The following is a 16,443-nucleotide window of genomic DNA, read 5'->3' as shown; positions in this document are numbered from 1 at the left end:
TAACTTTCTACAAACAAAGATTTAGCCTAGATCTTGTAGTAGAGTTGAACTTGCAGGTTTTTAACTTTCACTACTTCCCAATTTGTGTTGCAAGAACTGTAGAAGATGTTAAATAATCCAGGTTAACAAAAAGAGAAAGGTTGTGGAGTATGAACTAGGTAAGGCATTTCATTAGCTATTTTTTTTTTTAGATGGAGTTTTGTCCTTATTGCCCAGGTTGGAGTGCAATGGCGTGGTCTCCACTCACAGCAACCTCCGCCTCCCAGGTTCAAGCGATTCTCCTGCCTCAGCCTCCCAAGTAGCTGAGATTACAGGTATGTGCCACCACACCTTGCTAATTTTTGTATTTTTAGTAGAGACGGGTTTCACTACGTTGGCCCGGCTGGTCTCAAACTCCTGACCTCGTGATCTACCCATCTCAGCCTCCCAAAGTGCTGGGATTACAGGCTTGAGCCACCACACCCAGCCTCTATTCAGCTATCTTAAATGATGTCAGAAAAATGGTTCTGCTGGCATTGAAAATGGACACTATAATATTGTTAAAGACAGAAAAGCAAGTTACAAAACCTTCTCCTGACTCCACATTGTCCACCACTTACTGCTCCATTTATCTGCTCTGCTTACAGCAAAGAATCATACTGTTCCTACTCACTGTCTCCCATTCCTATCAAGTTTCTGCCCACATTATTCTATAAAAATTGCTCTCAAGTGACTTCTTTATTACTAATTTTAGTGAAAGTTTTAGTTCCATGGTGGCATAAGCCCTCTTCAAACCATCTAAAACTTCTGAACAAAATATAAAAAAGATCTACCGAGATTCTGAAAAGTAAGCAAAGCAGGCAAACAGTAGAAGGGGTCACAATTTGGAGAAGTGACCTGCACAAGAGTGAGTTTTCCATGATGTTTGCTTTTCTCATATGGTGTGCCCACCCCATCCCACCCCACCACCATAATCTCCCATTTCTAATGTTCTTGCCCTTGAGCATGGGCATGACTTGCAACTAGTTTCTAAACAATAAAATACGGCAAAGGTAATAAAATATACTTGATTCTGTGTACAATGTATATGTTATGTATACAAGACTTTAGTGACCTTCTTGCTGGAGTTTCTCCCTTCTTTTGAAGAAGAAAGCTGCCATGTTATGGTTTCTATGTCAGGAAGCCCATTAGGCAAGGAACTGAAGATGATATTTATAAGCTGAGGGCAGCTCTAGCCAGAAATCAACAAAAAACTGAAGCCTTCCATCCCACAGCCACAAAGAGCTCAATTCTGCCAAGGAAAGCAGATTCTCCATCAGTCACGTTTCAGATACCATAGTCCCAAACCAACATCTAGCAATATTTTCAAACCCTAAGCAGAGGACTCAGCTAACCCATACCTAGACTCTAGACCCAGAGAAACTCAGAGATGACAGCTATGTGTTGTTTCATGTCACAAAGTTTGTTATATAGGCATAGAAAACTACTATATATGGCTCTGCCCTGAGCAAGGGCCTCACCATGGAGCAGAGCAGAGGAACATGGAGCACAGTTGTACCAGCAGCTACAACCCTGAGAAAAACTCTGTATTTCTGGCCAAGGAACCAGTAAATGGAGTTCATGAAGGCCAGAATGTATACGAGAAAACTCTGGCAGGGAAAAAGCTGGAGAAGGGGATTATCTCTTAATTCTGTATATGAACCTGTCCAAATCTCAGTCTAATACAAGCTTCACATATGTGAAACTAACCCAAACCAAAGTAGCAAAGGTTTTAGCCACCCAAACTAATATGAACCACCTGTGCAAGTTTCAAACTAACCCCTGTATTATTCACGAGTAAAACAACCTCAAACTTACATACCAAAGGTTTAAAGAGCTGAACTGAAATCTGAACCACCATCCACAGAAGGCAAACACAACTTAGATTCAGAACCTAACTAGGCTGTACACTAACACAAAATGTCAACGCTTTCCAGAGCATAATAACAAGATCCAGACATTATATAATAATCACAATGTCAAAAATACAATCCAAAATTATTTGACATACAAAAACAAACAAAACTGGAAATGTAACTAATTCTCAAGGGAAAGATAATCATCAGATGCCAACAATCAGATAACTTCAACGTCTGATAGCTGGAACTATCAGAGAGCCAGTTACCTGACATAAAGGCAAACAAACTGGAAATTACTAAAAAGACTGGAATCTTCAATAGAGAAATGCAAACTATACAAAAAAAAAAAACCTCAATAGTAATTTCAGACCTGAAAAATATATTATCTGAAATTAAAAATTCCCAAGATGGGTTCAACAGCAAAATGAAGATGACAGAAGAAAGACAGAATTTGAAGATAGATCAACAGAAATTATCTAGCCTTAGAGAGAGAAAAAAGATTGCAGGAAAAAAATGAACAGATCACCAAAAGGTCTAAATACATACATATATATACACATACACACATATATATACACATATATATAAATACACACACATCTCTTATGTATGAATATATATATATCTAATATATATGCGTATTTTCATCTTTGCCTATATATTTTATATATTTATATATATTTATGCATAGAATATAAAATTAAGAGTCCTAACAATTAAGAGTGCAAAAGAAGAGAATAAAAAGAAATTGGTGCCAAAAAATTACTTGAAAAATGTCATAGCTAAATTATCCCATATTTAGTAAGTTTAATGGTCAATTCTGTCCTATCTTAGTTAAAAAATCAGGTGCATCTGTCACAGTTGATCACTTTCTCTTCCTTGAAATTCTTTCTCCACTTAAATTTGAAGGTGTTACATTCATACAGCTTCCCTACTACAACTCTGGCAATCCCTTTATGGTCACCTTTGCTGGTTCTTTCCCATCCCTCTGATTGTAACAATGGATGCTTTGGATCTTTGCAACCCTCCTCTTCTCTAGCTATTCTAATTCCTGAGGTGATCTCATCCAATCTCATGGCTTTAAAGAAATCCATGTGCTGACCCTTCCTACATTTCTATATCCAGCACAGATTCCTCTTCTGAACTCCACATAATTGCCTACTCCATTGCCCCTCTGAGGTCTAAGAGCTAAAACTTAATAGGTCCCAAATTGAACTCCTGGTCTTCTCTTGTATCACTCAAGCTTGTTCTCTCCCATCTTCCCCCTCTTATTTGATAGCAAATCCATCCTTCCAACTGCTCCAGGTCAAAATATTTAAAGGCATTTTTTACTCTGTCTCTGACAACTCACATCTAGTCAGTCAAGAAATATTGGCTGTACCTTCAAAGTATATCTAGAATCTGACCCTTTCTCATCACCTTTATTTGCAACCTTTTTCAGGAAAGCTACTGTCACCACTCATCTCAATTATTTCAATAGCCTCCTAACTGTTCTCCCTGTTTTCACTCTTGCCTTCCTTCCCACAGTCTGCTTTCAAAGCAGCCAGGATGAATTTTAAAACTTAAGTCAGATCATATCATCCTGTACTCAAAACCTACTATTGGTTTCCCAATTCAGAATAAGAACCAAAACCCACATAATGGCTCCTAAGATGCTGCTCCACAATCTGGCAATCTCCTCAACTCCCACGTGCAGCCCTCCCTTTCCTCTGCTACCTTTCTTCTCTGATCTCATTAACCACCACTTTTCCCTCTCTCAGGACTCCAGTTAGTTTCCTCAATGAGCCAGGTATGTTCCAACCCCAAAACCCTTAAGCAGTTACACTTTATTATTTCTGCCTGGTTATACTTTTCCCTTAGATATCTTTCTGGCTGACTGCCCCATGTTCTTCAGGTCTTTGCTCAAATGTTTCCTTCTTAGTGAGGCTCTTCCTGACAACACTGTTTAAAACTGCAAATCATTATCACTTCCTAGCTTCAGCGCTCCTTGTATTCTTTCCTACTTTATTTTTATCGAAGTACTTATTAACCTTATCCCCTACTGCAATATAAATAAAAGATTTTTGCCTGTTTTGTTCATTTCTGCGGGCTAATGCAAACGATAATGACAATGAAAAAAATCACGTATTTAGTAATCACTATGTGCACATAATAATTTAAGTGTTTTAAAAGAATTATCAGGTACTCCTAACGATAATCCTAAGATGTAGGTACTACTAATTAATCTCATCTCACAAATCAGGAAACTAAGGCACAGAAGAGTCAAATAGCCCAAAATCATATAATTAGTAGATGGCAAAGCTGAGATCTGAATCCAGACCACCTGACTCCCAAGTCTATACTCTTAGCCATAATGTAAGCATAACAGAATAAATGAACAAGTATACAGTTGACCCTTGAACAACATGGGTTTGAACTGCATGAGTACACTAATACAAGGATTTTCTTCTGCTTCTGCTACCCCTGAGACAATCCTCCTCTTCCTCCCCCCACTACTCAGCTTACTCAATGTGAAGATCTTTATAGTGATTGACTTCTACTTACTGAATAGTAAATATATTTTCACTTCCTTCTAATTTTCTTAACAACATTTTCGTTCCTCTGGCTTATTTTATTGTAAGAACACAGTGTATAATACATATAACATTTAAAAATATGTGTTAATTGACTGTTATCAATAAGGCTTTTGGTTAACAGTAGGTTATCAGTAGTTAAGTTTTTGAAGAATCTAAAGTTACACACAGGCCGGGAACAGTGGCTCATGCTTGTAATACCAGCACTTTGGGAGGCTGAAGTAGGTGGATCACCTGAGGTCAGGAATTCAAGAACAGCCTGGCCAATGTGGTGAAACCCCATCTCTGCCAAAAATACAAAAATTAGCCGTGCATGGTGGCACATAGCTATAGTCCCAGCTACTCAAGAGGCTGAGACAGGAGAATGGCTTGAAACCTGGGAGGCAGAGGTTGCAGTGACCCAAGATTGTGCCCCTGCACTCCAGTCTGGGCGACAAAGCAAGACTCCATCTCAAAAAAAAGAAAAGTGAAGGTAGTTATACACAAATTTTTAATCGTGCAGGGGCTTGGCATCCCTAACCTTCAGGTTGTTCAAGGGTCAACTGTATATGCCTTAATCTCATTTAAAAGTATGAGTAAGTATATGGAAATCTATAACTATAAAAAGGACTAAAAGGATACACAGAAAGGTATTAACAGTAGTTACTTTTAGTTTATGAGATTATTGTTTTTGTTTTATCTGTATTTTCTAATTTTTCTACAATGAGTTATATTGCATTTGTAATTTATTTTTTTAATTACCAAAAAGTCATGTTACAGAATCTTAGAAATGACATAGAACATTGCACACAAGGCATCAATAAATAAGCAGTTATAAAACATTATCAGTAGATCATTTCCAATTTCAGAAAGAAAGGAAAAAAAGGAAGAAAGTGAGGAAAAGAGGAAGGAAGGAAGAAAGGAGAAAAGAAAGAAGAGAGGGAGAGAAGGAAGAAGGAAGGGAAGGAAGAGGAACAAAGAAAAAGTAAAAAAAAAAAAAAGAGAGCCAGAAAAGCATAAATAAGCAGGTATATAAGCATGGGAGAAAAACTGGTAGCCAAAATGATAACAGTAGTATTCTAAGTTGTTAGGATTATAGATGTCTTTTATTTACTTTCTTTTTAGAGTTTCTCAGATTTTTCATTATAAAAGTGTGTAAGTGGCCAGGTGCAGTGGCTCACGCCTGTAATCTCAGCACTTTGAGAGGCCGAGGTGAGCAGATGACCTGAGGTTAGGAATTCAAGACCAGGCTGGTCAACATGGTGACAACCCGTTTCTACTAAAAATACAAAAAAAATTAGCTGGGCATGGTGGCACACACCTATGATCCCAGCTACTCAGGAGGCTGAGGTAGGAAAATCACTTGAACCCGGGAGGCGGAGGTTGCAGTGAGCCAAGATCATGCCACGGCATCCCAGTCTGGGAGACAGAGTGAGACTCCATCTCAAAAAAAAAAAAAAAAAAATTAAGTTTTTTTTTTCCTTCATGTTAGTGGCTTTTTTTCAGTACTCCAGTTTCTGTTCTCCTGAGACTAAATTAAGCAATAAAAACCTCAACTCATGAAACTTCAATTTCTTGATCCTAGGTTTAAAAGGGGGTATTAACATGTTTAAAACATAAAATCAGCTAATAAAAATGATTACCTCAACTTGTGCTTGTTGCCTTGCTAAAATTATGTTAAAAACATCTAGAGTCTTCTCCGAGTCCTGTAAAAAACAGAGAGGCACTTGTAAACAAGAAATTTAATCATTAGATAAAGCAAGAAATGTAATCATTCTTTTATCACTAGATAAAAGAAATTTTTCTTTTATGATTTCTAGGCATATCTAGTCCATTATCAGTACCTGTGACCTAATGATAGTATTAGTATAAATCTGAATGTATTCTAGACTTTTAAGTTATTTAATTTTTTACAGTAAGAAAATAAGTTTTCCAAGAAAATAAATCCTCATTAAATACAGTATGAAAATAATTTTTATGTGAGAACATTATAATTAACACATAGACATAAATGCACATGAAAACAAGAATATTTACAAAAGGGACTTGTTTTACATATCATTCTTATGATTCTTACTTCTTACTCCCCCCATTCTTATTATTATATAGCCATTGTACTAAAGGTGCCATTACAAAACACATAATATTTAAGAATGTAAAATTCTGCAAAAGAATAAGTAGGCTACAGTAGAAACTGATTTGAGGCATTTATATAAAAGTACATTAACCAGGTGACCTGTGTTCTAAGTGCTTTATGTGCTGTCTCATACAATTCTCACAACTCTGTAAGACAGATGTTGTTACCATTTTATATATGAGAACACTAGACCTGGGAGTTTCAGAAACTTGTGTCCATAAGAAGGACACTTGGTAAATATCCAGGTCAGTACTTGAACCCAAATCCATCTGACTCCAATACCTACACTTTTTCTAATATCTCATACTATTGCAGAAAAATAGTAATTCAACTCATTTTTCACATTATGAATCATTGGTAGAAATAGTTCTATAACTGAAATCAGAAGACATTAAGCAAATTATGTATCCAGTGTGATTTTACCTTTTTTTTTAAATTTTTTTCTTGAGATGGAGTTTTGCTCTTGTTGCCCAGGCTGGAATGCAATGGCAGGATCTCGGCTCACTGTAACCTCCACCTCCCGGTTCAAGCAATTTTCCTGTCTCAGCCCCCCGAGTAGCTGGGATTACAGGCACCCACCACCACCCCCAGCTAATTTTTTAAATATTTTTAGTAGAGACAGGGTTTCACCATGTTGGCCAGGCTGGTTTCCAATTCCCTACACCTCAGGTGATCCACCCACCTCAGCCTCCCAAAGTGCTGGGATTACAGGCATGAGCCACCGCGCCCAGCCGTGTTTCTACCTTTTAAACAGGGGTAGATAAGACCTCTTCTTTCCCAAAAAGTAAAAGTTTTTTATAAATAATATTTTGAACCATTTTGAAAAGCTACTACCATATAAATACAGGATTTTACTAACAAAACAAGACATAGTTATCTAATAAACACATATTTAAACAGCTCTGATACTGACTTTCTAAACATTATTATAAAAACCAGACACGTTTCCCAAATCGTTTACAGTAACCTTATTTTATCTGATATTGGCATGGGGAAAAAAGTTTTTTTAAAGAAGAAAAACTGGAAAAAAAAAAATTCTGCATTTTCCCACATAATTCTCTCTCAAAAAGAGGTGAATTCTGTTCTTCCTAAAATTATTTTTTGATTCAAATTACATGCAGAATATTAAAGGACGATTAGACAAATAATAGTTCTCACTAATATACATGCAAGATATACCTGAATTTCTTTCTGTATTTCTTCTGAGACTTTAGACTGTGTTAACTTGTTTTTGTAGGCAATTTTATAACTCTTGAGTAACTGCCTGTGCTTTTTTATGTTACTCCATGACCACATCTGTGTATACCTTCTTATATGAACTTCAAGAACAGAGTCAATTGCATATTTCCACCTGAAAATCAAATTTTGTTAACATAAATGTGAATATAATGGTTTAAGACAAAACAGGAAAAGTCTTGACTTTTTAGAACTTACACTGTCAAATTTTTTGTTCTTTTTAACTCTCTTCCTATAAGAGCTCAGCAATTCCCAGTAAAATTGTCTGACGTAAATAGACTTAGATATAAGAAAACATTTAAGGAAGAGAGTTTGCCAAAGCAAAATCCAAAAGGCACAAAATGACATGTGGGAAAGAGTATTCCAGTATGGTTATAACACTGAGTCTACGTGGGTGACTGATAAGCAACAAAACTTTTATAAAAATGTTGAATGTCTTGAATGTTAAGAATTTGGGAACCAGCCGGGTGCAGCGGCTCACATCTGTAATCCCAGCACTTTGAGAGGCCAAGGCGGGCAGATCATGAGGTCAGGAGATTGAGACCATCCTGGTCAACATGGTGAAACCCCATCTCTACTAAAAATACAAAAATTAGGCTGGGTGCAGTGGCTTACGCCTGTAATTCCAACACTTTGGGAGGCCAGGGAGAGTGGATCACAAGGTCAGGAGTTCAAGATGTCAAGATGCTGAAACCCCGTCTCTACTAAAAATACAAAAATTAGCTGGGCGTGGTGGTGGGCACCTGTAATCTCAGTTACTTGGGAGGCTGAGGCAGGGAGTTGCTTGTACCCTGGAGGCGGAGGTTGCAATGAGCCGAGATTGCATCACTGCACTCCAGCTTGGGCAACAGAGCAAGACTCTGTCTCAAAAAAATAAAAATACAAAAATTAGCTGGGCGTGGTGGCACACACCTGTAGTCCCAGCTACTTGGGAAGCTGAGGCAGGAGAATTGCCTGAACCGGGGAGGCAGAGGTTGCAGTGAGCCAAGATCGCGCCACAGCACTCCAGCATGGGGTCAGAGCAAGACTCTATCTCAAAAAAAAAAAAAGGAATTTGAGAACCTAGCAGCAGAAATACAAGTGGATGTTCATATGAAAAAAGTAATATGGACATACAAAAGAAGTGAAAGCTGTTTTTATAAGTAATCAATATATTTACTATTTGTCTTTTAATACTCTTGTCTCTTTTTTTAAAGTGGCTGAATTACTTGGCTTTTGAAAGTTGCTTAACTCTGACAGTAACTAAATATATGATTATATGTTCCTCACAAAACAAAAAACAAATTCTAACTTACCATCGTCGACTATTGGTATGAAGTGGTAAATAAGGCTTGTATTTCCTATAAGGCGCATTCCTGACCATATAATCCACTGACTCCAAAAGGTCAATCATACTTAAGTACTGTTAAAACAAAAATAAAATTATATTTATTACATTGTACATATAAATAAAGACTAAATTTCATTCTATTTTTCAGTCTAGTGAGACTCCAAATTCCCTGAACAATGTTGCCTGGTAGCCCAGTAATATACTATATTTCATCAAATTTAAGATGCTATCAATTATAAGTATACTACAGTTCATCAAATTTAAGACACTATCAATTTTAAGTTGTAATATAATTTTAGGTTCTACTACAAAAGAAAACTGCTGTTAATTAAATTGTGTTATCACCAATATATACATCCTATTTTCAGATGTTAAAATGTAAACTAAATGAACATCTTAGAAACAATGAAATATGGTATCTGTAAATTATGATATAAAATATGCCTGTTTCTAAGACTATATATTTTTCCTCTGGACCATTGTTTCAGCAGTAGTTATCTATGAGCTGATTTTGAAATTACTGCAAAAATTATTTGTATGACCAAAGCAAGATAAAGCTATTTAAGCAGCCATCTTACCATCAACACAGCAACTCTGTGTAGATCTCACAAACAGCTCAAACGGAGGGAAACATACACCCAGAGGCAGCACGAAACCAGAGAAGATTTTTAAAAAGGGGCGAGTCTAGCTTCCTCCTCTCTAATTTTTCCCAATGCAGTTCTAACTAAAAGTTACCTACCATGTGGCTGTTCATCGCTTGAAATGTGTCTAGTCTGAACTTAAATGTATTTTAAGTGATGTAAAATGTCTCATTACAACTTTTTACATTTATTACATGTTGACATGATTAATATTTTGGAAATATTAAGTTAAATAAAATGTATTATTAAAGTTAACTTCACCTTTTTCTTTTTACATTGTTAACACAGCTACAAGAAAATATAAAATTACAACTTGCATTACATTTTTATTGAACAGAATTGTACAAAAAAGCTCAATTAGCTAAATCTCCTGTCCTCCTTTCACTTCCAGTTCACCAAGCCTGTCACTCCAACTCTCGGGGCACATAACCATGCTTGGGAAACAAATAGTGGAAAAAGCTGCCAACATTGCTGTTCTAAAAATTAAAGAAACAATATTTAATAAGAGTGCCATCCTGGCTAACATGGTGAAACCCCGTCTCTACTAAAAAATACAAAAAACTAGCCGGGCGAGGTGGCGGGCGCCTGTAGTCCCAGCTACTCGGGAGGCTGAGGCAGGAGAATGGCGAAAACCCGGAAGGCAGAGCTTGCAGTGAGCTGAGATCCAGCCATTGCACTCCAGTCTGGGCGACAGAGCGAAACTCCACCTCAAAAAAAAAAGAAAAAAAAGAGTGCCTTCCATTAAAAACTGAGGCGGGAAAAACACATTAAAATCTTTCATCAACAGGCCAGGCATGGTGGCTCACGCCTGTAATCCCAGCACTTTGGGAGGCCAAGGTGGGCAGATCACAAGGTCAGGAGATCGAGACCATCCTGGCTAACACAGTGAAACCCGTCTCTACTAAAAAATACAAAAAAATTAGCTGGGCGTGGTGGTGGGCGCCTATAGTCCCAGCTACTTGGGAGGCTGAGGCAGGAGAATGGCGTGAACCTGGGAGTTGGAGCTTGCAGTGAGCTGAAATCGCACCACTGCACTCCAGCTTGGGTGACAGAGTGAGACTCCGTCTCAAAAAAAAAAAAAAAAAAAAAATCTTCCATCAACAATTGTGAGCCAAATGGAAATAATGTCATTCCCTACAGTTTGATATGATTCTCCATAATTTAGGAAAAGATAAAATAAAATTTTTAAAAACTACTTAAATTTGAAATTCATTTTCTTTAAAACGAAAATTTTTAAACAGTCAAATCTCAACACAACGAACCCCAAAAAATCACCCCAAAAAGTTAAAAGTATTAACTTTAATGATACATTTTATTTAACTAATCAAAGTTAATCAAAGCTGGAAATATCCACATGAATCATACCTGAGGTTTGGTCAGTTCAATGGCAATATTTTGTATTTCTATGTTCCAATCCAGTTTGGGCGTTTTGAGCTCTGATTCTGCATAAGGATTCATGTAGAGTTTTGCAGAGGCTGATATTGGCTGGAAAACTTGTATTACATGGGAAGACATAAGATATGTTTATATGCTTTTACATATAAACAAGTGTAAATAATTATGAGAACACTGTTATTCTAGAAGAAAAATGATCAAAAACGTGTGTAACAAAATCACTACCAAAAAATATTTAAGCAATTTACGCTTCTACTTATATGCATAATAATAAGCTCAATGGTTAAAGCGAAATCTCCAAGGAGGAAATTGGAGTCCTATGCTTCTAGGTAAGAAATGTATAAAAGAGACAATAATCTACTCTTGGTTATTTACAGTCTGCATAAAATTAGACTTTTCTTCCTTGCTGCAAGACATTTAATGATTTCATTATTCATTAAAAATACTAATACAAAAAGGAAATAAGATCTGATAAATTTCTGTCTTATTTAATCACCAGCAAAATTTAGTAACACAATCATGAATAAAATTCATTCCAAAAAAAGAATCTGCTCTATTATTTTCAAAATGATCATTACATACATAACCTTAGAATCAACTAAAGAAAATAATCTTCAGGTTGAGAAGTAATATAAAAAGGTGTGTTAGGGAAGATGATAGGGTAATGCAAGGTGATAAATTTTACCTATGAATAATATCAAAACTATAAAACCTGTGATATCTTATGGTAATTACACTTTGCATAAGATTGTACAAAATTTTCAACAGCTTTAAAGGCTAGTTATAAATGGAAAATGCCTAAGAATGAAATTGTAGATTTTCCTTAACTATTTTTTTTACCATCAATGAACCTAAATGCTATCACAAACTAGCAGCACTTGAAAGTTTTATCATCATAAAATGTAGGGATCCATGTAACGTAAGTGCCAACTATTATCCAGCGTCAATTCAGTTAGTTATAAAAGAACATGAAGAAAACAACAGTGAACCAGAGTAATATGGAACAACATGAGTATGAAAGCTGAGAACAATCATAAAGGGGTATACTAAATAAAAAATAACCCAATAGCATGAAACTAAAATAAAACTTCAATAGCATGAAACTAAAATAAAGAAAACAGATGGAAAAAATAAACAAATAAGCAGGAAGCTGTGTTAGAGATCTAGTTGTAAAATAAAGGTGAGACTGCCAAGAAATAGAAAAGCTCAGAAAAAGAATTCTCTAGAGTGGCAGGATTACGTTTACACTGCAGTAGTAACATAAGGGTGACCTGAATACCAGAATCTCAGAGATTTGGTTACTTTTTGAAAAAAGAAAGAAAGAAAACCTAAATCCTAAAACAAAGAATACAACAGCAAGCTAAGAAGAATACACGGAATTCAAAGAAGGTTGGCTGTAGGGAATGAACTACAGCTATACTGCCCTTCTCTATCTGCTATTCTCCAGTGGTGTGTGTATTGCGATCTATTCCTAAATAATTAATTATAACCCAAACATGCTGTATCATAATAGTAAGGTATAAAATTAATATTCTTTGACTAAGTAATGTTATCAGAAAAGTATTTTAAAATAATGTATTTACTTCTATGTTTCTTCCTATAACATGAAATAAACTTTTACTATTACTTACTGTACTGATAATTTGGGGGTATATTTCCACTTGTAAGAATTTCATTTTTCAGCTGATCCTAAACAAAAAATTTGAATGAGAATGAAAAAGAAAATGCACATATATTCAGTCACACACATGCACACACACACAAAACTTGGTTCTTACATCAATATCTTTGTTTCTCTGTTACTAGTAGTCAATAAGAAAAACACACTGAACATTATTTACAAGTATAAAGACACAGAAGCAGATAATTTTAAGAATTTGGTATGTCTACAAACAACCTTGTAGTATGTCCCCTCTGACTCTGGAAAAATGCACATATATGTATATCCATACACTGGGATTTCAGACACATTCTAGTCAAAGGCAAATCATATGTTACAGTATCTTTCTGAGAAATATGAGATGGAAGATTGAAATTTATCCAGTTCTAAAAATTCAACTCTTCTTTCTTTATCCTCTAAGTAAATAAACGTGGCTAAGACTGATTTAGCAGACTGAAGTTTTGAATTAATCTTCTACTATTCAGAAAATCATCATAACAAATGTCTAAAACATTTGTCAAAGATACATGTTTTATATCTGAGAAATATTATCTTTATAATATTCTTAATCATTGTAATATGAAATATCAAAATGTGACAAGAATATCATCAAAATGAGAATGTAAAAAAGCATAAATACAGTTTTAATTTAATACCATGGACTCTGATGTCACTGTCCAGTGAATGATTTCACAAAGATCTTCAAAAACAAAACTGCTTTTCTGAAGACACATAGTGGATTTGAAAGGATGTTTTTCATATTTCTGATTTAGCGAAATACAAGTTAAACAAATGGCTGATATCCTGTCCTCATGAACGCCCTCTTATATTAAACAAATTTAGCGAGCGGGAGTGAAGTTAGCTCTTCTAAGTATACATTAACATTACCAAAATCTGTTCCCTTGATCTCTGGTAAGACATGCTGCAGTTTACATTCCAGTATGCGCTAAGACTATCAAGTCGTATAAGCTACAAGAGAAAAATGAAAAGAGATCAAGCAATCAACACACTGAAATTATGAATCAATTTTAAAAGATTATTCTGTTCACCACTCCAAAATTACCCAAATGCCATTTTGAATTTTTAAAGGAAAGAAAATAATATAAAAATGAGGGGAAAATACATTCATGTTATTCAGACTTTATTAAGTCTAGCATTTGCTAAATTGTGCTTTCAAGAACACTATTTCCAAGGAACTCATTCATTCAATTATCAAATATTTATTGAGAATTTAGTATTTAACACACCCTGTAAACATTTTGCTAAAAAAAAAAGACATGCTCCTTCCAGCAGATACGAATAGCTGTTTCCTGAAAACAGGTGGTAGCAGAGGAGTCTATGGTTAACAAGGTGGGAAAGCTACATACTAAATATCCCTCTTGGAGATTCAGTGTTTGTTAACATATTTAAAGCTCTATAGTTTAAAATAAAATGAAACATATCTGTTTAATTATGTATAGCTTAGTACTTTAAATCAATAATCTTACTTGATCAGAGAATATGTTTTCTATAACATCTAAAAGTATCTCAATATCTAATGTTCATAAAGTACCATTTGGGAACTATTAACTGTATCCTGTATCTTTACTTGATAGCTAAAGAACCTATATCTCAGAACTAGTAAGTGATTACAGAGGGTCACACACTAAGTAGCAGGGCCAAAACTAGACGCTAGACTTTTAAATCACACTCCAACGGCATGTTCTGCTCCATCAATGTTTCTTCAAGAAAATAAATTAAATGCACCTAGGAAACCAACAAAAATTTTTATTCCAATATAATACCTTGTATATAATTTTGTCTGCTTCATTTAATATGCATGGAGTCCAGTGTTCATTTGCAGTCTAAAATAAAAAAGAGAATACCTGTGAAATGTGCTATGGATGTCATATAATGGTGCTCTAATACTTGTAAAATGTAACAAAATAATTTAGGAATAAAAGACATCTTTCTTTAAGCTAATTTAATGTTAGCTAATATTAGCTATCTATTTCTTTACATATATTTATAAGACAAAATCAAAGAAACAATGAAAAGAGAATTGATGTGATTCTAACTTGAGTTCATTCATTCAGAAAATAATTACTGGATTAATACGTATTTGAATTTGAACTGTGGAAAGAATTGGATATGAATGAAAATAGACAGCCCAACCTATACACTATTGAAAATGGTACACATTCTTTTTAAAAAAACAAATAATTTTTGTGTAATAGGAAGAAAACCAGGAGGGTATGGAAATTACAGCATGACCATGTTTCTACAAGGACAGCATATTCAGCAATGCCAAATACTAAACTTATTTAGCAGCAAGGGGATTTTTGAGAAACTTGTTAAGAACTGTTACAGTGGAGTAGTAGAGTGAGAACACAATGGGCAGATAGGTAAAATGAGATCCAGATCAGAGGTGTGACGATAACTTTAGATTTAAAAGTTAGAAGGTAATTGCAAAGAAAAATAAATGGTATGGATACAAAAGAGATAGGTTTGCTATTGCTGTTGTTGTTATAATAGCCACTGTAATAGTTGAAACAGGAAATAACTCAGCCAGACAATGTGCCAAATGTTTTACATAAACCATCTCATTTAATCATCACAAAAACACTAAAAGGTAGGTACTACTTCAGTGAATGAATGTGGTCTTGACAGAAGGAGATTAACATGGTAACCAATACAATAATATTTTACAGGTCTTTGATAAAATACAATAGGAAGCATAAGAGAGGGAATGGTAAATTCTAAGAAGGAAATGAAAAAGAATGAGAAAGAAAGGTCATGTATCACGTAAGTATTAAAACTTAAGTAGAATCACCAGGCAGACAAAGAGAAGAAAGTAATACAGACAACTAAAGCAGAATGAAGAGTCTGAGCAAAGAAACAAAGGGACAAACAACAGCAGACACTAAGGAAACTACATATTCTTGTGCAACAGTATATCTGTTATCAGACAAAAGGAGATATATGACCAGTTTGTATTTTTTGCATTGTCTGCTAGAAGCTCAAAGTTACTATGCTCCCTTATGACCACTATCACTAGTTACAGCTTTCTGGAACAATTCTCTCTCTATCCTTTAGAACATAGATTCTATCCTCTTTAAAGGTGTTACTGTATACTTCTGTGGTCAAAAGCTACTTCAAATTCATTTTGGAAACAGGCAAAGGATAAACAGTATATTAAACACTAGCTTCCTTCACTCCCTTTCCTTTGTCTCTTCAGCTCTCTCTTTCTCTTTATTGTTTCGGCTCTGTTCTTCAACTCCGTGTGTATCTCTACTTCTCTATATGCCCATAACATTGTTAAGCCTTCCACATAACCATGTCCTTCTTTTCCTGTTTTTCTGCCGGTCTACCACCCTTCCATTCTTCTTCCTCTTATTTCCCTATTGAGGCCCTCTCCATATAAGTAGTCATAAGGCAAACTTGTCTGGTAGGATTTATGGTTCACTGTCCTTAACTTTAAAAGTATCTAAGTGAACCACATCTTCTTCTCCGTAGCAAAACCTAATTCAGCTATTTGTCTTCACTTACATGCCCCAAAACATGTTTCCTACTACTTAGTTGCCTGTAATAGAAAAAAAAAATGTCCAGCCTATATATATATATGTGTGTGTGTGT

General features: G+C 35.2%; 1 protein-coding gene across 2 annotated transcripts in view; it reads right to left on the bottom strand.

The window, feature by feature from the left end:
- The window catches only part of VPS13C (vacuolar protein sorting 13 homolog C (S. cerevisiae)), a 187,757-nt gene that overhangs the window by 133,452 nt on the left and 37,862 nt on the right, over positions 1 to 16,443 (bottom strand). For both annotated transcript variants that reach the window (XM_011940470.1, XM_011940469.1), the window contains 7 exons: positions 14,613 to 14,672; positions 13,717 to 13,797; positions 12,800 to 12,857; positions 11,139 to 11,266; positions 9,098 to 9,204; positions 7,746 to 7,917; positions 6,073 to 6,135 (listed from right to left, as the gene is read on the bottom strand). In XM_011940470.1, the coding sequence (XP_011795860.1) occupies positions 6,073 to 6,135; positions 7,746 to 7,917; positions 9,098 to 9,204; positions 11,139 to 11,266; positions 12,800 to 12,857; positions 13,717 to 13,797; positions 14,613 to 14,672 (669 nt within the window). The remainder of the gene's footprint in view (positions 1 to 6,072; positions 6,136 to 7,745; positions 7,918 to 9,097; positions 9,205 to 11,138; positions 11,267 to 12,799; positions 12,858 to 13,716; positions 13,798 to 14,612; positions 14,673 to 16,443) is intronic.

The sequence above is a fragment of the Colobus angolensis genome, unplaced genomic scaffold (assembly GCF_000951035.1).
Source record: "Colobus angolensis palliatus isolate OR3802 unplaced genomic scaffold, Cang.pa_1.0 Scaffold19, whole genome shotgun sequence".
Taxonomy (NCBI): Eukaryota; Metazoa; Chordata; class Mammalia; order Primates; family Cercopithecidae; genus Colobus; species Colobus angolensis.
Note: the sequence above shows the minus strand (reverse complement) of the source record. Positions and strands in the feature narration are given on the sequence as shown.